At 37.7% G+C, this 21796-nt stretch overlaps 1 protein-coding gene across 2 annotated transcripts; it reads right to left on the bottom strand.

Moving 5' to 3' along the window:
* Nucleotides 1-1875: 1875 nt before the first annotated feature.
* Nucleotides 1876-20166, bottom strand: LOC139710859 (dnaJ homolog subfamily A member 1-like). 2 transcript variants are annotated; one of them, XM_071622782.1, is made up of 7 exons: nucleotides 20068-20093; nucleotides 14200-14286; nucleotides 8707-8954; nucleotides 7050-7335; nucleotides 5192-5419; nucleotides 4093-4323; nucleotides 1876-3458 (listed from the first exon to the last, which is right to left on the bottom strand). In XM_071622782.1, the coding sequence occupies exons 3-7, from the start codon at nucleotides 8836-8838 to the stop codon at nucleotides 3136-3138; spliced, it is 1200 nt and encodes a 399-aa protein (XP_071478883.1). In that variant the 5' UTR covers nucleotides 8839-8954; nucleotides 14200-14286; nucleotides 20068-20093; the 3' UTR covers nucleotides 1876-3135. The 2 variants fall into 2 exon arrangements, with proteins under 2 accessions (XP_071478883.1, XP_071478882.1); XM_071622781.1 differs by lacking the exon at nucleotides 14200-14286 and having other exon boundaries at nucleotides 20068-20166.
* Between the last annotated feature and the right edge of the window lie 1630 nt (nucleotides 20167-21796).

Raw genomic sequence — 21796 nt, 5'->3', positions numbered from 1 at the left:
TAATATTCCTCACTTGGCTACATATAACTCCACTAATTTCACATTTTTCTCCAAGTCTTCCCTACTCATACACTGTAATACGTCTAGAGATAATAACTTCTCACACAGCGTACAAGATAAGTGAAGTTGACTCTGAAGCGAAGTAAAGAACCACATATATTTCAGTAGCTCTTCCGTATATAACAATACATTCTAGTCAAAGAAGTTGCAATTATACAAACCTGATGGTTTCCCAGCTGCCAAAAATTTACTATACTAGACATTTTACCTACACCAAATTGAAAATGACTATCTACATTCTCCCTAGTTGTGCTCACAATTCCAAAAATTTACAGCATTTGTGTATCATTTATTCTACTTTCAAGTACATTTACCACAGAAGTGAATTTTCATTAAAACATTCATGAGAATATAATCCTGCCAGAGTTTGCCTTTTTGTGTGTAAGGAACAGTAAAGTAAAAAAGACTTGAAATTAGAAAAAAAAGAAAAGATGTGTGTTGTTGTTGATATTTTTGCATACTAGATGCAGTGCCATTGAAATATGTGATACTGTAAAACCAAAAATGTTTGCACGCATGAAACTTTCACAGATTTTGCCAGCCGAGATTCGCAAAAGTAAAATGCATGCGAGAAGCTTTGTCTACACAATGCATTGAATGCCAGTGGCAATATTCACGAAAGTTTCACGATGCGAAAGGCCGTCAGCTCCAATTTGCAAAAGTTTCATGTCACTATCCAATGTTTCTGGTTTTACAGCAGATGCTGTGGAAGTTTCTTCTGAAAGCTTATGTCTTACAAAGAGTGAAAGGCCAGAATGCAATGTGGAGAATGAAAACAGTGTCCACAAGTATGCAACTGAATATGAATGCCATGACAACAAACACAAACAAGAAATGTTCATGAACAGCTCAGGCCCACACGCTTCCAGAGATTAGTAAAAAAAAAAAAAAAAAATGAAATTACATTCTGTTCTAGATGGACATTTCAGTCAAAGTACGGAACAAATGTAATACAAGCTGATACTGGTTAATGATGCACATTTATTTAGGATTGAAACTTTACAAAGTTCCACTTGTATAATCATTTTGAAATATTACCATGCCCCACCTGTATAATAACAGCAATATAAAATATAAATGCTTTTTATCATAAATGGAATAACTTTAGTAAACCGACACTCCATACTCAAACTAAATCACCCAACTAGAATGGAGTTTCACTGAAATGAGACACAAAGAAGAAAAAGTTCTAAAACTTTACAGCAGTCCAAAACGTCTTACGAAAATGGTGACATTTGTTGTAGAGTTCATAACAAAACATTATGTGCAACTTTGCCTCACGACCCTTTTTCAATCTTTTGAAATGTACAATATATTATGAAAACCATGTTTCAGTCAATGAGGGACATTTATAACCACAACAACCCCCTTACAAGTTATCATTGCACAGTTAATACAACTCTGCAATTTCATGCAACAGCCAAAATTTCTCCTTCTTTGGTTATAATTGGAAAAGGGAAATTGAGCAAAGATTTAGGAGTCGGGAAGTGGGCGCTCTTCAGGGTGATAACATCATCACCCAATGAAATTTGTGCATGTGATCATGACTAATATTACAGGTCTGTGAAAACATGTACAACCATAAAAATCTAGATCTTTCTTTAGTTCATGTCCGACATTAATGAAACTTTTCCGAGCTGTTCATTTCACAGCTTACTTCTAAAAAGTCAAATGCGAGGTGGCAGCATTTTGAGGATTCTGCTCATCATCAAATAAACATCATTCATGCACAGTTCAAGCTATTTCACTGGCAATTCAGTCCCATTTCTATTGATGATATGATATCACTGTCTTATAATGGAAAATGTGTACAAATACTGCAATTTTACAACACATTTCCCCTGCAGTCAACAAAAGTTGGCAGAGGTTGCTTAATACCTGCTGGTCATGATTGCAAGAAGATTATCTACCATACTGCAGAGTAATCATGGCCGGGTCACTTCAAAGGTATGGATTCCTTTGTGCGGACACAGGGTCTTCATGGCTCTCAACCAATACTATCACTATTTGAATGTTGTTTTTTTCTTTTACTTTCCATTAAACTGTGAGTACAACTAATAAATAGGTAAGACAACTGCATAGAAATTGGAATTTATACGGTCTCATCCTGCATTCATTACACTGAAGAGATCACACATGTGTGAGTCTGAGGCAGCTTTGGGGGCTCATGTGTTTCCCCTCTGCAAAACATCTCTCCCTTTCAAATCCAATTCTCGATCATGTCCATAACATGTCTCATCTATCAAAACCACTACTCGACAGCTGCAGTTGAAATGTTGCTTCCAATGCACTGAGAAGCCATTCTTAGTATCACAGATTCACTTTCCTTCCAAATGCATGCAATTATAAATATGTAAAATAATAATGCCTTCATGGCACCATGTTTGATGATACCCACTATTCAAAAAAGTGCTGAAGTCCGTTTTTGTTGTTTTATGTTTTTGTTGTCTCTGCAGCATTGAATTCTAGGGACAGGTTGGACTTCAAAAAATACATGCATCAATGAGGATGCACAGGTACATAGCAAAGCAATGAAATGTCACATTGCCTGTGCATCTGGAATTATACCCCCTTGCTTTGGAGGTAGATGTGAATCCAATAATTCATTCTGTTTTTATTATCAATTAAATGCTCCGTACTAAATACATCATGCCTATCACTGTGACTCATTACTGACCTCAAACAACAACAACAAACAAGCGCATGTAGAAATCCATATTGCAAATTTGGCCATGATAAAATACCACATGCGATCACTGATATACTGTATCTGGCAAATGTGTGACACCTAGCAAGAAAGATTACAGTTTGATAATTGCCTCCCTTCGAGTCTGTAACTGAATTTAGCTCTCTGTGCATAATCATGTCTGTGCTTTGCACAAAAATTTCTGTGCCCTTTGGAATTGTGCAAACAACCATGAGAAAATAAATAGCAAGAATGAAAGGTGGACAAGGTAGGGTCTGGTAACAATCAGATCAATCAATGGATGATTGGAGAGCTCTAGAAAGAGAGGTATGGCCGGGAACTAATTAGTTTTCTGGGAAGAGTGGAATATGCTCCAAACAGGAATCGGATCAATGCGTCTGGCACTGCATCCCCCTCGGCCCGTGGTGGTCGTCGTCATCCTGATCGTAGGCGTTTCGGTGGTAGCCCTGCTGCTCATGCTCCAGAGTGTAGTCGGTCATCGTAACCTCCTCCATGTCGTCGGTCACAATGCACTCCGTGCGGTCAGGCAGCAGTTCTTCTAGTTCCGCCAGCTTGGGCGTGGCGATCTCGCCCGCCGCGGGGAAGTTTATGCTGAACTGAATAATCAGGCGTCCCTTCTCAAACGGGTCCTTGTACAAAGGCATCCCTTCGTTTGGTACCATTTTGATGTCGTTTGGCTTGATGACCTCACCTGAAATTCATACAGTCAGGAAAAAGTGCTATTGCTAATGTATTTTTATTTACCTCATAAACTTGACAGAGCTGCCCAGAGAAACAGCAACTACACACAAAAAACAACAACAAGGGAGTGCACAGGAAAACTTCGTAACAATACAAGCGACTGTTGTTCCCATTTTTTTTTTTTTTTTACCAGACATCATGTGACGTCATGTATGGAAAAAGAGACGAAGAAAATATATCAAAAAGATTATAAACATATCTTAACTTTTCTAGCATAGTGACAGAGCCCTTGATTTATCTCTTTTAGAAAGCAGGGGGGAATATTACCCTTGACATGTGTCAGTTAAAGGTTGAGGGAATGAATACTTTTTATTCAAAGAAATGAAATTTTGTGGAATTCTCTTTATATTCTTTAGTTTCCATATGTGATGTCATGAACTGTAGTAGTCTTCTCATCCAGCAATGGCTGCATTGAAACTTTAAAAAATGCACAACTTTTCAATGGATTGTCCATTTCATTTTTTTTTCAAAGTTTCACTGATGTGTTCGACTAATATGGCAGCATTCATTCAATCTACATGTACATTTGGATTTCATTCTTCCCCCTCAAACAGAAGACATCCCAAGCTCGCTGCGATACATACCCCGATGCAACCTAATGATAATTTCCCTCTTGTCTAACATCGTGATCGTCTTCTGGAAGCCGCACAGCGCCTCCACCAGGTCGATGTTCATCTGCATGAGGAGGTCGTGCCCGCGCCGCCGGAAGACCTCGTTCTGCTTCTCGTCGAGGATGATGATGATGTCGCCCGGTTCCAGGCCCGGCTCCTGGTCCCCCTCCCCGCGGAATGTGATCTTCTGGCCATCCTTCATGCCTGGACAGTGGGAGCGAGTGAAGTGGTGTTGTAAAAAGGGGAATTCGCCATATAGTTACGACACAAAATCTTCCATTTGTGTGTGTGTGTGTGTGTGTGTGTGTGTGCATCAAAAATGTGTGATTTTTCTGTTTGTACAGTGGCATCAGCTGATAATATTATATTTGTATTGAATTGAATGTCAATAAATAAAGATTATTTAAAGGAAAAAAAATGTGTGTGTGTGTGTGTGTCTGTTTGTTTAATGGAATTATGCCCTGACTGATCATCATTTTGCAGTTATTCAGCCAGGAATAACATTATGTTTCACACTTTTATAGCATAAAAATTGGACAATCAATGGAAAATTGTGAAGTGAATACATCATCAGCTGACTAATTTGCATATTCATATCAACTGTAGGAGACCTGTTTTTGAAAAAAAAAATTAGCAAAACTTCACAATTCATAACTTCCCTTACTTTTTATCTGAGCATCTCACTCCCAAACAGGTGGATTACTGTAATGTCATACAACAGGAAATTTCACAACAAACAGAAGTTTTTATAAAATCTATAATGTGTTCAATACAGATAAACAAATCAATGTATTCCTGCCTCCACACCAAAAAATAAAAAAAAAATTAAAAAATAGAAATTAAATGACCAACTGAAAATCTGTATCACATTTCCCCATTATGACTGCTTGAAGCTTACTTTCACTGACCACTGGCAAATGTCTATAGATGGCCCAGCCAGCATTGACAAAAAAAAGTAATATAAATAACAATTTTTGTTAAAATAAAGCATTATTTTGTCATAAAATATTCTTATGTGAATGCAGTATCAAACTTGTAACAGCAACAACAACCACCTACGAGCATTAGATACCTTTGTCTATGTGGACCTCCAGAATCTTGCGCTCCCTGGTGATCTTGCGCCCCTGGCAGGCCTTACACCTGTCCTTGGGGTTGATACGCTCCCCTTGACCCTCACAGGACGAGCACATCGACTGGATCTGCTGTACCATGCCCGGGCTCAGGTGTCGTATGTGAACCTCCACACCGGTGCCCCGGCAGCTTCCGCACTTATCCACGGCCCCTTTCTTGCCACCACGTCCTGCGGAAGAGGGCATAGAGTCGAGTTGAACGTCAATGTACCTGATATGAACTCCACATTATATTGCACGCCTTCTGCGTTTTAATATACACACTGTTTCTCACTGACATTAGACAGTCCACAATACTGTTAGCCATGTATCTAATATACTCTGTAAGGATGAATCGTGTAACTCCTTTACAGTTTTTGTGCCTTACAAAACGCCTCACGATTTGGAGCTAACTGGGTCATTTGCCTATGGTATCTCTCGCAAAGAGATTCCTCGCTTCAAATATGCAAAAGCCCGAATAAATATTTCACAAACATAATAGATTCCACTTGTCCTGGCTCATGAATACTGATAATATAACAAACATAATCAGGGAGAAAAAGTGTGTTTTGTAAATATGAGAATTCAAATTCCTTGCACATGATGTTAAAGTTTTATTAAAACAAAATGCAATCTCACTCACCGGATACAGACAGTCATTTTCAATTACTGAGTATCTCACAGACAATGATCATGTTTGAGGATATTCACCAACATTCAAGGGCTATTAATTTCTGAATGTTTGTCATATATTGTTTTAATTTCATTGATCAGTTCCTTGTATTCTATTCATTTTGTTGCAAAGCACTTGAGCACTATGACACAATAGAAAGGTGCTACAATGCACATCAGAAACTAAACTGTACTCCAAAAGTAAACATTTTCAGGTGACAAATATTTCATACCCAATTCTAAATGAGGCTAAAAGTTCATGTCTTTTAATTTCCCTGTTAACATGTACAGTGTAACTAATGATACTATGGAACAAAGTGTAAATGAAAAACAAAAAATCTGCAATTTTTTTTTCATCCTTACAATGTTGCATGAAATGCATAAAAATTTCCACAGCATATAATATGCCCTGTCGACATCATCATATCATCTTTTTCATGATAAAACTCTCTCTATGAGGTAAATTATAGAAATAATGCACATCAGTGAGGGTATTAGTAAGAATGTACCCACACAAGGTACCTTTGGAACAGTCCAACATGTCTGAGGCGATAGCAGAGGGTGTTTGGACCATTTTAAAAGGTACCTAGCGTTGGTAAATATAATGATGCCCAAAGAAAGTGATGTGTATCTTTTGTATTATAAAATAATAAAGCAGATCCTTGTCTTTTGATAAATCACCCTCATCTAAAAGTCCAGTCTTTAAAGATCTCAAACTGTACGCATTTTAAATTCTGCAGCAGCTATTTTTACAAATAAAACAATGAAAACTTGCCTAGTCACCACTGTGATGTGAAAATGCTAATCAAAGTGATCATTATGCTTTACTTATGACCAGTCATAAGCATACAATTGTGTGTTAGGCAAAATAAATGTATGGTCACGAGTATGCTCGCAACAATCACTTGATTCAAATATGCTTTGTCATTTTATAATAAGAGCTAAAATATGCAAACTTCCAGAAGAATTTGCTTCTTCATTTTATAACAATTATCATTTTATAGTAACTTCATGATTCTACAAGAAGTGCCAAAAATGCTAACTTTCAAACAACACATTTCATAATACTCGTAAACGACCCATGTGATGGAAATAGCCTTTCCATTTCTCATGGCTGCTAACGCCCACTGATGCCATATTGGGGCTCACCTTCGCACTTATCACACACGACCTGTTTCTGCAGAGCCAGCTTCCTCACGGAGCCATTGTAGAGCTCTTCCAGCGTCACTCCCAGCTGGTGGATGACGTCCTTACCCCGCCTCTCCCGAGTCCTCGACCCACCCCCAAACTTAAAGAACATGTCAAACAAGTCCATGGGGTCGTGCACGCCCCCTCCCACGCCTCCCTCCTTCACGGCTTCCTCCCCACCCTCATCATACAGCCTCCTCTTTTTGGCGTCCGAGAGCGTCTCATACGCCATAGAAATCTCCTTGAACTGTATACGTAGAAACAAAACAAACACAAAAAAATCACACGATAATGACATGGAACATGGGCAAGAAAAGCTTCAAAGCATGTATATGTCAACTTACAGGTGTGCAAACCTCTGTACACATAGAATAATGAATACATGAATTTTATCAAATAAAGGGATGAATAAGTAAAAAATACTGGCAACAAGGTAAAAATATTCCAAATAATCAGTTGAATGAAAGTGGAAACTATACATGAACAAACACGACAAAGCAAAGTTCACAAAAAACAAAAACACAGGACGTACTAAATATGGCAGAAATACACTAGTTCGCAGCTCTGTCGAGGTGAATACAGAAATCAACAACAAATTTATGTGATTACATGACTAGTTTGGAAAGCATTAACTTTGTTTATAGATGTGAACAAACATTCAAATCAGAAGTCCTCGTCTCAGTTAAAGGGATAGTACAGTATTGGTGGAGATGAGAATTGGGCTTTTAACTTTTTGCGAGATACCAAGAAAACACTATGATATAATACAGAGCATACCATTTAAAAGGAATTCAAAGTTTATTTGATGAAAATCGGGTTTGGAATGACTGAAACAGCCAAAAACAAAGTAAAACAAAGCGATTGTAATAAAGTCTGGGTCCCACACTTTATTAGAATCATCCTTTTTTTGGATATCTCAGCCATTTCAAAACCATCAAATAAATGTTGAATTCCTCATAGAATTACAGCTGTACATGCTCTTTCATATTTCATAAGAAGTTTCTCATCATCTCACCAAAAAATGTTAGAAACCTGAAATTAGGTCTCAACCAAAACTATACGATGGTCCAGGGTTCGAAATTGGCGATGGTCCGCTGGCCATTGGCCACCCAAAATCATGTCGGACTAGCTAAAAATCATAAAATTCTGAAGTACTGTAACTAGTCCGTCTGGCTAGCCAAAATATTGCTTCAGTGTCAAAATTGATTCTAAGTAGTCCGCCTGGCTAGTTAAAAAAAAAGTTAAGTGCGACCCCTGCGATCCCTTTAACAGCTCAATGCTTGTATCAACTCTGCCGACTTCCTCGCACGGCACACAATGGGCAAGCACAATACGATGTAGTGGAATTTTCTGGAACAATATGCAAGCCTTGCTTTTCTACAGCACCTGCTCTTTCACTGATCATGTTTCTTAAGTCTTATTCTGTGCCTTTTGTTTAGGTTTGACTTATTGACGCAATTTCAACAATCTTTTTTTAATCTAAATTGCTTATACATACACATATGTACATTTATATCAAAACAAAAACAAGAACAACAAGAAAACATGCTGAGTGTCCTTTCCACAATATTCATGAACCTCAAGTTCCTGCCCATAGGGATGTGTTGAGGGGGTTTACCTTTTCGGGCTCATCTGGGTTCTTGTCTGGATGGTACTTCAACGCCAGTTTCCTGTACGCCTTCTTGAGCTCCTGATCCGTGGCAGTGGGCCGTACCCCCAAGACGTCATAATAACGAGTTTCCTTCACCATCTTGGGCTAAGCAAACAAAGCTGCTGGGACAGTGATAAAAACCGTCTTGTCGTTTTTTCTGCTGCTGCTGCTGCTGCTCTGCCCGTCAAGTCTCTTCACTGCTCTGGAGGCAAACACTGTGTGAATGTGAAAAATTCAAAATGAAGGAAATCATTAACGAGACAGAGACACAAATATGCCTAGAAACCTCGATGTGGGAGAGCCAATTTGAGTGCTATGACACTTCCGGGAGACTGCCACATCATACTGTATATATATCACACTGAGAGTGGAAAGCACAAGCCCCCTGCGAACAACATCATCATGAATACTGCAGTACTGGTAATACATGTACACATCAGCTCCAGGTGATGAAAGCTTTCGCAAATTCTGAATTTCAGTCTGAACTGATTAATAAAACACTGAATAAGGAAACAACAAGTGATTATTACAATCTAATGCACAAAGAATATTCACAGTCCCTGTATGAATGGTTTTCGTGCGTATAAACCCCCTGTAGGATGCAGAGTGATGCATACAGCACGTACATAAAGGGCAGGAGATCAATTTCCTGCATGACAAATGCTCTGCACTGAGTCATGCATGCCTACAACGTATGACACATGCCCTTTGCCGGTGATGCACAAACCTACAGAGAGCGCAATCGAGAGGCACAGCATAATACATACTGTACTTTTGCTCCAATCTACGTAAAAACCCTCTCTTTCTCTCCCAAAGTGTGGCCTTTTCATTATTTCAAGAATTCATTATCGAGTTCAGCGCTGATGCACTGACGGACAAATCACTATCCTTGGCACAATCTACTGACTCTTTATAGACGGACTGACCTGTACAACAGGGAGGCATTCACAACAAAGAGGAGCTGAAACTGAATTTAATTGGAAAGACTACGACATAATTATCCTGTATACAATACCTAACATTTATAAACTTGGCATATATTGCCTTGGTTTCCAGATAAATCAAAGAATAAGAAAGCAACACAGGGTCATGAAAAGTATCATTACATTGTATTGTATTTACAGCAAATACTATAGTAAGTACAGAAAGGAGGTGGACGACAATGATCAAACCAAAATAAAAATATCCTAACGAAATATACACTGTACATGTACATGTACCATCAGAGTATCAACAAAAAACACACAAGAAATGCTTCTGCTAGCCTATTCATAACAAATCAAGTTCTGGGAATACATCTGCTGTAAGGATTTTAATCGAGTCGTCATTAATATTAGTACATTGTACCTCTGAGTTTCCCCTGAGTGTCTTATACGGTGTATTGGAAACATAGATGAAACTGACTAAATTCATACATTCTGCACAAAACTAGAAATAAATCTACACAAATTTGCCAACTGGAGAGAAAAACAGAAACTTAAATATAATCTCCTATAATGTTTTGCCAATTCAATCAGTGAGTCAGTTATAATTTATAATTGTAGATGCAGCAAGCAAAAACTGAAAATCAACAATAGGAAATTCTGTAACCAAACACTTATACATGAATGATGACATGAAAAGGGATCAAATGAATAATTTTTTTCCCCTAATGCTTGCAATAACTATACTACTATTAAGATACAACACACAACAGAAAAATAGTTTATGGCACTTTATGGTTCAATCACAATTCACCTGTACAACATGTACATTGATCCATAACATCTTTTGCAACATGGACAGTGGATGCAGGCACAGAGACCATCAAACATTTTACACAATGGCATTTACAAATATTCAAACTTTTTTTTCATCATAATTATTTTTGCATTATTTTTACTATTACCACTATCACCACTGCTTATTGTTATTATTAATATAATATATTACATATTATATATTTTATATACACTTTGATATGTTTGGTAACTTGCATTTGTTGGTTGACTCTCACTTTCATTTTGTTGCCTCTTCTTGGTATACCAGGTTAGGGCTCGCTGCTTGCTCAGCCCCAACCTCCCCCCAAATGCTGTTGCTATTTCACTCTTTTCTTTTCTTTTAATATCCCTCTGTTGTTCCATATCTTGTTTGATGTTGCCTCCCTATTCATCCTTTCCTTCACAGGGTGCCCCCATGGTCCTAGGGATCATTACTGACCCTTCTCTGCCTTTTGTCTGTCCACCCTCCTGCTTTTTAATCCCCCTCCATTTACCTGTTGGGCTCCTTGCCCATCACCTCCAACTCTTCCCTTTTGTTTCCTTTGTTCTGTGTCTCGAGCCCTCACCTGACTGTTCTTGTTGTGTGTAGTCCTTATAATTTTTTTTTCTTTTTTTGTGATTGCTTTCCCTACCTGTTTGTCATTTTGCCTAGAAGATTCTGCTAGGATTGAAAGCTCAGGCCCCTTTTGACTACATCCATAAGATCTTGTACATCTACAAGTATGGTGTGCATTTGTTACATATCAATTCCTTTTCTCTCTGTATTCAAAGGAGCACATGCACACTTTATAGCTATGATGTACATGTATCTTTCTCTTATCGGTACTTGCTCAAATGAGTACTTGGACTACGGCAAAAAGAAATTATACATGTACATGTATTATGTACTTGCCGGACAATGGATTTTAGTTGCCCTTGACAAGTAGTCAAGTGGGTTTCTTTGTAACATTAAAACATCATAATAAATCTATAATGATAAAAACGACAAACTAAATTCAACATTTAAATCAAACCTACATATTTCGATATGAATTTCAACATACTCGTGAAAAGCAATAATTTGCAGCCATAAGACCTTCAACATGGATGCCCCATGGGTACCCATTACCCTTTCTTTGGCTGTATAAATCTCTACCCCCACTCGAGGGCCCGACGTCATGCTAATTAGACCCTGGACTGTGCCTCATTAGTGTCCTGGCTGAACAAGCATTCCTCGTCTGAACGCAGTCATTTGAGAGAAGCATGCCTCTACAGACTCAGCCCACATTCAACAAGAAGGATTTCAACTTCTTGTGAGAAAGGCAACTTTTTTTTTTTTTTTTGCAAAGATACTGGATATATTCTGCGAAATCTATTTTGTACTACAGTCTACATTGTACCTTGCCTAAGTTGAATCTCTAGGTACCTGAGAAAATAATTCTTTGACGTACAATGTATTTGAATTCTGACTTCCAAAACACAACACGTGTTTATATCCATCCAGGATAGCTCTTTTTTGTTTTATTATTATCATTATCATTTGGCAAATCTATTAATGTGTGCAAGCAGGACTTAAAAAATCATAGGTGAGGTGGACAGTACATACATGTACATTGTATATTATCATGATTTTGGTTTGACTTGGTTTGATTTTCACAAATACAGATGAAATCTTCCAAAAATCATTACATACTGAGAAACATGTACTTTCATAAGAATGCAAGAAAGTGCATGAGATGGTAGTATATATCTGCAATATTAAAAACTATCAATGACTCCCCAATAACCACTTTTGATGACTGAATGTCTATGACCATTGTTTTAAGAGACTAAACATATACCGTACAGGTACATTTGAACACAATAATTCTCCTGATCAAATGTTTTGCAGTATACAACATGATATACCACTGTACTTGCAATTGTGTGTGTGTGTGTGTGGGGTTTTTTTTGTGGTAATATTAATCAATTTGTGAGTTTACAGGTATACCATTAATGAATACTGTTTGTGAAGGGGAAATCTGAACAAATTTGAGTACTTGCTCTCAAACTACAAAATTATCATCACTTACTGTACTTTAAAACTATCAGTCAGTATCTTAATGCTTCAAAGAAATGGTCAAAATGGAAGTGTATGGTGCATTTTAGCTCGCTGAACTACAATAATGTTGCAAAAGACATCTAAGTTACACTCAGAGGAAAGGAGCATTTGGGTCCCGGAACACCTATAACTTGTATACAAAAATGTCCATGCCTATAAATCTATCATTATATGCCATAATGATAAAGGGCAATTTTGGAAGAAAATGTAATCATGTTTATGTAGTAAAAGTACAGGATCTTGCATCTATACAGAATACACCTGTACCGTACTTTATGGCCCGAATTCACATTAGGTGGTACACATGAAACCATGGTTTAAACCATGGACAAAAATCATGGAGCACGAAGTGTCGCACGGAATATTTCGTTATGAAATTGGTCATTTTGTCGACAAAATGACCATTTCGTTAACGAAAAGTTCATTTAGTTACAAAATGTTGTCATTTCGTTACAAAATAATCATGTCATCAACGATATGATTGATTTCGTAGAAATATTCCATGCGACACTTGCCGCTCCATGGTTTTTCTCCATGGTTCAATCCATGGTTTCATTCGTACCACCTTCATGAATTCGGGCCTTTATTGTACATTGTATGTACAGCTATAAGTCAGTACAGTGGACTCTCATCATAACAAAGTCATCGGGACCAGCAATTTTCTTTCGTTATATCGAAATTTTGTTATAAACGAACAAATAAACACTAAGAAAAATAGAGTGGATAATGTTACGGCCCAAATTTTTACTTTGTTGTAACCGGAATTTCGTTATAACAGCGTTTGTTAACAGGAGTGCACTGTAGTTTATGTGACACACCAATACAATTTTAGAAGCTGAAATGTAGATTTTACTTGTATTTCACTTTTTTTACTAATCAAGTGAAAATATGAATGTTTGACAAAGAGCCTCTGAAATACATGTAGCTTGCTGCCACCCTAACAGTATAAAATGTATATGTGCATACAACGTACACCATGTTGTACAATGTATGTGTATCTATGTGTGCCTGTGGCAACAGTATGAGTTTCTTTGGCTGGCTCATATCACCCATCTACTGTAAAAATGGAAATTTTCGCGGTGTTCAAATTTTCGCGCATTTCGCGCAACCAGAAACTAGCGCGAAAATAAAAGCACACAAATACTTGTGCTTGCCATATGTGCCTGTGCGTGATGTCTTGATTCCGCGGAATTAAAAACACGTGAAACTCTTCCGACCCGGCCAAGCGCGAAAAATTAGTCACGCGAAAATATCCACTTTTACAGTATTGCCCTATTCTGCTTTTCATTCTCTGTATATGAACTACAAGTGTACATCGGTACATTATTAACTAGTCTAAACCAAGGAAAACTTATGCGAATACCACTGCTTATTTCACAGGGTGCTACATGTTGTACAATGTATGTGTATCTACAATGTATGTGTGCCAGTGGCAACAGTGTGAGTTCTTTGGCTGGCTCATATCACCCCTCTATTGCCCTATTCTGCTTTTCATTCTCTGTATATAAACTACAAGTGTACATCAGTAATAACTAGTCTAAACCAAGGAAAACCTATGCGAATACCACTGCTTATTTCACAGGGTGCTACATGTACATAACTTTTTTTTAAATCACTTACCCAGTCTAGCAAGCAGATTTTCAAATTGTTAAAGAACACTCGTCCATACATGAATTTTACTTGCCCGAAGAGAAAGTCCAATAATTACTGTAAGAAAATGATAAGGAAAATCACTACTATAAGTCAAGGGCTTAATGAAACACAATCATATGAATGAACAGCACACATTGATTTAGAGTAACAAACTTAGTTCGATCGCGAGTTGGTGCTATATTGCATTGGGGCTTCTTCGTGTAAATGATACATGTATGCAAGTGTTGAAAAATTGCTGAAATGAAATTGCAGTGCATTGCATCAAGAAACAGTCATTTTGGACTTCGGTATGGTCAATTTTGTGGGTTTATAGGGAGGGAAAAGTGAAAAAAGGGTGGCTTCAAACCTTTTTGCTTGCCAAATTTGGGCAAGCACTTTTTCTCGTTGTTCAAAAACACTTGCACAACTTTGATTTTCACTTGAAACGGGCAATCGGGCAAGTGCTTATGTATGTGGCACCCCACTTCAGGGAGTAGCGGTTGACATTGCCAAGAAACTCTCAAGAGATTCTACAGAGACAACCTCCTTATTTTGATCACACAAAATACCTCAACAAGTTAAAGGGTGTGTACAGTTCTGGTCGAGGTGAAGATTTAGCTTTTAAAGTTTTGTGAGATATTCAGAAACCACTCTATGAGATGTCAAAGGGCATGCAGTTCTAAGGGGTATCAAAAGTTTATTCGATGAAAATCGGTTTTGAAATGGCTGAGATATCCAAAAACAAAGTGAAACAAAGAGGTACTAATAAAGTTGGGGCATGTCACCTTTTATTATTAGCACTTTTTTGGATATCTCAGCCATTTGAAAACCAATTTTCATCAAATAAACGTTGAATCCTTCTTAAAATTACATGCTCTTTCATGTTTGATAAGAGGCTTTTCATTATCTTACTTAGGAATGTTCAAAACATGAATCCCTTCCTCAACCAGTACTGTACAGTCCCTTTAACCCAAATATCCATCATGAAGGTGCATGTTTTTCCCAATACATGTACATGTACATATGTTGCCACAATGTGCTGTAACAAACACATCCAGGATACTACCGGTACTTCAATTAATTACAGGTGCAATGTATTTTACATGAGCTTTTGATTTCTTTCAGAACCTTGTAAAGAGAGATTGTTCTACTTCTGTTTCCTTGTTTTGCTTTTGTTTTCATCTATGAGATAGTAACACTAAGTGGATACACAGGAACACTGACTGTACATCTACAACTGATACTATACATGTATGTTGCTCAGCCACTATTGGTACTAAACATAACAAAACTTCAAGAATGGCTATCCCTAACTCACATTTTAGAACTATTTTGAAGCACTAATGCTGGGTTTTTGTTCCATCTGCAAATGGTTAATTATGCCTTTAAAGGGATGATACAGTATTGGTGGAGATGAGAATTTCGCTTATAAATTTTTGCGAGATACCAAGAAAAAACTTATGATATAGTACAGAGCATACCATTTTCAGAGGAATTCAAAGTTTATATTTGATGAAAATCAGGTTTGGAATGACTGAAACATTCAAATACAAAGTAAAACAAAGAGATCGTAATAAAGTGTGGGTCCCTTATCTTATAAGAATGGCTCTGTTTTGGATTTCTCAGCCATTTCAAAACCAATTTTTATCAAATAAACATTGAATTCCTCATAGATTACATGCTCTTTCATATTTCATAAGAGGTTTCTCATTATCTCACCAAAAAATGTTAGAAACCTGAAATTACGTCTCAACCAAAACTGTACGACCCCTTTAAACTCAAAGATCAAGTTTTTTGTTCCATTGCTTGGCTCTGACGTCACAGTACACAAACTTTGCCACGCGCACTCAACAGTAAGAAGCGTGCATTCTGTCACTCATTTTATTGTTAACAACTTCAACAAATGGGATTTGCAAGACCTGACTGTGCAGTGTTATTTTATACTTATTCGCCTTTCAAAAAAGTTTCTGTACTAAATTCAAGAACCTGTGTGGACCACATTTGTTGAAATTTGAAGCACTGCAAGCTGTGGGATTTTCAGAGCGAGCTCGCAGCATGTGCAAGCACGTGAGGATGTATTTCATGGCTTGTGCGCTGTCTGCACTGGATGTCATGGGACACTTGCACACAAAAGGCTGGTGGACGGCAGAATTCACAAAGAAAGTGAACCCGAAATACCTACAAAGTGAACCCGAAATACCTACAAAGTGATTCGTTTGCAGAAAAATTTGAATACCCACCTCTTCTATTGGTGAGAAATTTGTAATTTTGAATGTATGCACAAGATTAGGTTAAAGGTCCTGTTTACCTCTGGGAGCAGTGATTTTAAAAAATTTCAAGATATCACATTTGATGCATATGTGTAGGTCTGTTGTATCACAAAACATCCTACATTATACCACATAAAATTTTTGCAATAAAGCCTAAATTATGAGGAGATATCAATATTTTTCTCATTAATACGTACACATTGTACAAGGTGTAGCTGAAGACGGTTTAGTCAGGAAACATTTTTATTATGAACTATTGTTCACATTTTATGTATTTAACAATATTTACAAACATCAATTACTGTAAAAGTGGAAATTTTCGTGGTGTTGAAATTTCCGCGCATTTCGCGCAACCAGAAGCTAGCGCGAAAGTAAAAGCACGCGAATATTTTTGCGTGCCATATGTTCCAGTAGTTGATGTCCTGATTCCGCGAAATTAAAAACACGCGAAACTCTTCTTACCCGACCAAGCACAAAAAATTAGTTGCGTGAAAATATCCACTTTTACAGTACCTGGGTATACGAATTCAATTTTTTACAGTGGTTGTTTCTATCCTAAACTCACATTTTAGAACTATTTTAAAGCAATAATGCTGGGTTTTTGTTTCTTCTGCAAATGGTAAATTATGTCTTTAATACTATAATTCTTAACTTTTTTTCAAAATAAATATTTGTAAAATGAGGTCAGACTGTAGTTTCATGGGGCCGATTCATGCGTGGAGAGGTGAGAGCCACAGCACAGAATTTTTTTTTCGTGAGTTGGATCAGGCCGATACATCGTGCGGCAGTCCTGCATTGAGTGAACCAGGTGGCGCCTGTGCTTCGGTGGGTTGCTGCCAGTTAGCACATCGTTTTTTTGTCAAAAAGCGTGGACAGAATGTTTTATTCTTTTCATCATGGAGAGCGGACATGTGTACACAAAAAAAAAAAAATCACTGTGCAAACTTGCAACAATTTGAATGTCTGATGGGAGATGGATGAAAAGTGAACAGTAGGCCTCATGAGTTAATATTGAATTGGGCAATTCAAAAGTTAGGACTTGTAGTACACATAGGAGGACATGACATCAATGTAAACTGTAAACTGTAAACTAATGCCATGAATGTTCAGAAATCTCAAAGGTCTTTCAAATGAAGTACTGATCTTATTTTTCTGATTCATTGAATTTGCGAGATTTAAAAACCATCATTTAAAATGTACATGTCAGACTGGGGAAAATTAAATTCACTTAAATGGAAATTACAATGGGTTCCTTTGATATTTTTTCCTCAAAGTTTTGCTTAAGGAAAAAAGATGAATACATTTGAATATTCCAGAGGTCATGTGATATCTTATCAATTACAATGGGTTGAAATGACCTGTGGAATTACTCTGGACAAATGTATACTAAGAGGGTGTGTACAGTTCTGGTCGAGGTGAGGATTTAGTTTTAAACGTTTTGCGAGATATTCAGAAACCACTCTATGAGATGTCAAAGAGCATGCAATTCTAAGGGGTATCAAAAGTTTATTTGATGAAAATCGCTTTTGAAATGGCTGAGATATCCAAAAACAAGGTGAAACAAAGAGATCCTAATAAAGTTGTGGCATGTCGCCTTTTATTATTATCACTTTTTTGGATATATCTCAGTCATTTGAAAACCAATTTTCATCATATAAACGTTGAATCCTTCTTAGAATTACAAGCTTTTTCATGTTTCATAAGAGGTTTCTCATTATCTCCCTTAAAAATGTTCAAAACATGAATCCCCACCTCAACCAGTATGGTTGGGTGTTCATAATACCGGCCACCTAACGTTTTTCTATCAATAGAAACGTGAAAAATGTCACAATTTGCCTGAAATTTTACTCACATGTGGAGAAAACACTCCGGATTCACAAGCGCGCACTGAAAATGCGATCTGATGTACGCGCTCTAGATGAAGGCTTCGAACGCGTGGGGTGTCATTTTTTCCGCACTCAGTTGCCCTGTTCATTTCAACCGACCACCCTGACAATACGTATAAAGGGCACTTAAATGCGTTTTTTCGACAGGCCGCTGTTTTTTTCTAGCTGTCATTTTTTCCCCAATAATATTTGAATATATTTTGAATCCTTCGATATTACTTTTGAAGGACTATTTGATGAATTTGAATTGATTTTCATTCGGAAAATTTTCATCGTAATTGAAATAAATTAGATGAGTCGGTTTGTTTTTTCACATTCATTTCTCGTTTCTGCTTCAACTCGTATGGTCGTAGCGGGCGACAAAATAATTATGTCATGTGTACTGTGTAACGTGTGTGCACGATCGTACAAGCGGCGGTGACAATTTTGCGGTCAAAATCGTCAAATTTATTACGGAAGGATACTCTACATCTAACAACGAGTCAGCAAAGTTAGGCCACTGCCGGCCTAGTTATATGTAGTTACACGATAAATCTTATTCGATTTTGCTAAATTTTGTTAATTTAGAGGGAATACTTATTTGTTTTCGCCTCATTTTACTCGGTAGCGTAGCCCAGTAAAGAATCGAACACCGTTGCGCGTAGTCCCATGCGTACATTTTCTTTCTGTACGCGCAATGCCATTATAATGCGCGGTCGGTAGATATGGACCCGGTCAGTGTGTTGAACACCTACCATACTGTACAGTCCCTTTAACTGACACAACAGTTAGCATTACTATAATACTAACCATGCTATATTGGTATGTTAGCTTAGAAAACAAAAAATTGGTACTTACTAAGTAATTGGACGATATAACTGCTGAAAATATTTGTCACGATATTGAAATTATTTGGTAATACAACACTTTGTAGTGACTTAGATCTACATCTTTGCATCTATTGGCTAGTTAATTAATTTACCCCTTATTTTTGCTCACAACTAAGAGTCAAAGACACTGATTTTTTGGTCTTGTCCTTTTTTGTAACATTATTACTAACCAATCCTTTAAGTTGCCATGACAACTCTAACATTTTTAACTTAAAATTTAGAACCTCTGGCTCTGTAGTAACAAGTTAGATCTATAGATCTAGACCTCTAACATTAACGGTTTTAATGGTGACTTCATAATAAAAATAAACAAGACAGGCTCTAACGTTATAACGAGTTAACGTTAATTATAAAAGTTAGGGGGCCTATGGAAATTTGCTTAAAAATTAAACTTTCTTACCGCGAAATTGCCTAATTAAATTTAGGCCCTCTAAACGTTACGTTAGATAGAAATAAATTTACAAGAATGTCTAATTTCGAGTTAAATTTTAGTGTTTCAATTTTCATTAACATCTGCATCCAAGCAATTGCCCAATCTACGACCAGTCCAGGGGATTCCCACAGCATTACATGCCCATTTGTACACTATGGTAATTTACGTTGTCATGCGGCTCTCCGAAATGTAACATTTCTAGCTATAACCTGTTGTTAAAGGATATTGAATTACTTCTGGATGCAGGAAACAGCACCGGCACGGCTGGTTGTGCTTTGTCAAGACAATTTCCACACATCGACATTACTCATTAGGACCTACACACCGCAGTCAGTGGCCAGCCACCGCACCGGCACATTTGTTAAAAGGGTAAATTACAAGAGGAGAAATTAACTTACCAACTGTCTTTTCTGATCAGTTTGCACGGATTCGGCGATATCTAAAACTGCCGAAGGCAAACTTGTTACTTCTATGAAACGTGAACACACCCTTTCGTGATCGTGTAAAGAGATTCAAGGTTTCATCAGTCCTGCACAGTCAAATTTTGGACGACTTAGTAATCCGGCTCCATGCGTTCGTATGCTCTGATGGTCGCAGCTCGCGCGATCGCTCGCCGATCGCTACAGCGCTCGCTCCGCATTTTTCGTTCTCGCGCAATCCACGCCACCGCCACGAGAGCTAGAGCGATAGGTGTGTGTGTGTGTGTGTGTGTGTGTGTGTGTGTGTGTGTGTGTGCGTCCGTGTGTGTGTGTGTGTGTGTGTATGTGTGTGCATGAGAGAACAATCGATATGACTGTAACCATGTGTGTACGGCCCACGCACGAGGATAATGTGTGTAGTGTTTAGAAAGAATGCGCATGCGCACTTTCCGATGAAAACAAAGAAAAAAAAAGGAAAAAAGTAAAGGTCGCGCTAGCTGCTTCCAGATTGTTCTCCAGCCATGGCCAGCACTCACCTCGTCATGTGCCCGTCTAGGGCCCTTCTGCCGGGCACACGACTAGAAAAGGAAATACCGATCAGGTGTTACGCGTTGCCACAAAGTTTGGTGGGGGAAGCCCCTATTATATCAGCCGTCAGCACTTCCCCACACCATGGTTTGTAGCTCCATGCTCACACTGACCAGTAGGGGCCCTACTTGATTGACCCATAACAAGTAGGCTTACATGAACTTCATGTACTGGTAATACCTATATATGTTTTCAGAAGCAACATAAACCGTACCAGTAGTAAACTAAAGGACTGGCTTCGACCATTTTCTTGTTCATCTCAAAGTGCTATGACTAATGAGTACTTGAAAGTTATGTTCTGTAATATGCAAGGATAAAAAGTGGTGATCGAAACATGCATATCAAAATTATTTGAAGTGAAGTGGATTGCCCCAAGTAGGGCCTACATACAACTGGACCCCATGTAAGACAAGCTATAGCTAGTGCAGCTCAGTATTTAAATGGGCCAGGCTGCTATCAAGCCATTGCCTTATTGTCAAATCAGTCAGTTTCATTTTCAGTTTATTTAAACACCAAAAAACAAAACAAACAGCAAACATACATTGTGCATCTGGAATTCATAACTCATTACTGGTAATAAATAAAAATACAAAAATTACATACATGGCTTTCTAGTAAAGACCCTTTTGAAAGCCAGGCCTGTTAGTGGGGCCCTATCAAACATGGCATATACCAGTATACAATGAGATAGCTAGACTACATGAAAAATGAAAACCATAAATACACAAATACACACACATCCACACTCACACACGCATAAACACTACACAGAACACACAACACTATGTATAGGCCTACATGTAGGCTCATATCACCAATGAAAATGAAAACAAACCAACCTTGTCAAGCATCTTCAAACATTATACAGTCAGACCTATCTAGAACTGCTTGAGGGAAACATAATGTTAGTCATTGTGGACATGTTCAATATTATAGCCTGTAAGAGATATCTTTGATGTCTCATTCAATTACATATTCACCACACTATACTACTTTACACCTGTATAAAATAATCGACGCGTAGAGGGAAAAATTGCAATGACCAATATGTTTCCTTTTTGTACGGTACCATCCTCAGATCCTACATACACTCAGCACACACACACACACACACACACAC

Source organism: Diadema antillarum, unplaced genomic scaffold, assembly GCF_040938485.1.
Source record: "Diadema antillarum isolate AM-2024a unplaced genomic scaffold, OU_Dant_1.0 seq00001580_RagTag, whole genome shotgun sequence".
Taxonomy (NCBI): Eukaryota; Metazoa; Echinodermata; class Echinoidea; order Diadematoida; family Diadematidae; genus Diadema; species Diadema antillarum.
Note: the sequence above shows the minus strand (reverse complement) of the source record. Positions and strands in the feature narration are given on the sequence as shown.

Excerpts from the sequence above, each read along its gene's own strand:
- LOC139710859 (XM_071622781.1), bottom strand. The coding sequence starts at position 8,838 with ATGGTGAAGGAAACTCGTTATTATGACGTCTTGGGGGTACGGCCCACT. Across the intron at positions 7,336-8,706 it reads ACCCAGATGAGCCCGAAAAG|TTCAAGGAGATTTCTATGGC; the intron begins GTAAACCCCCTC and ends CTACGTATACAG. Across the intron at positions 3,459-4,092 it reads TATCATTAGGTTGCATCGGG|GTGAGGTCATCAAGCCAAAC; the intron begins GTATGTATCGCA and ends TATGAATTTCAG.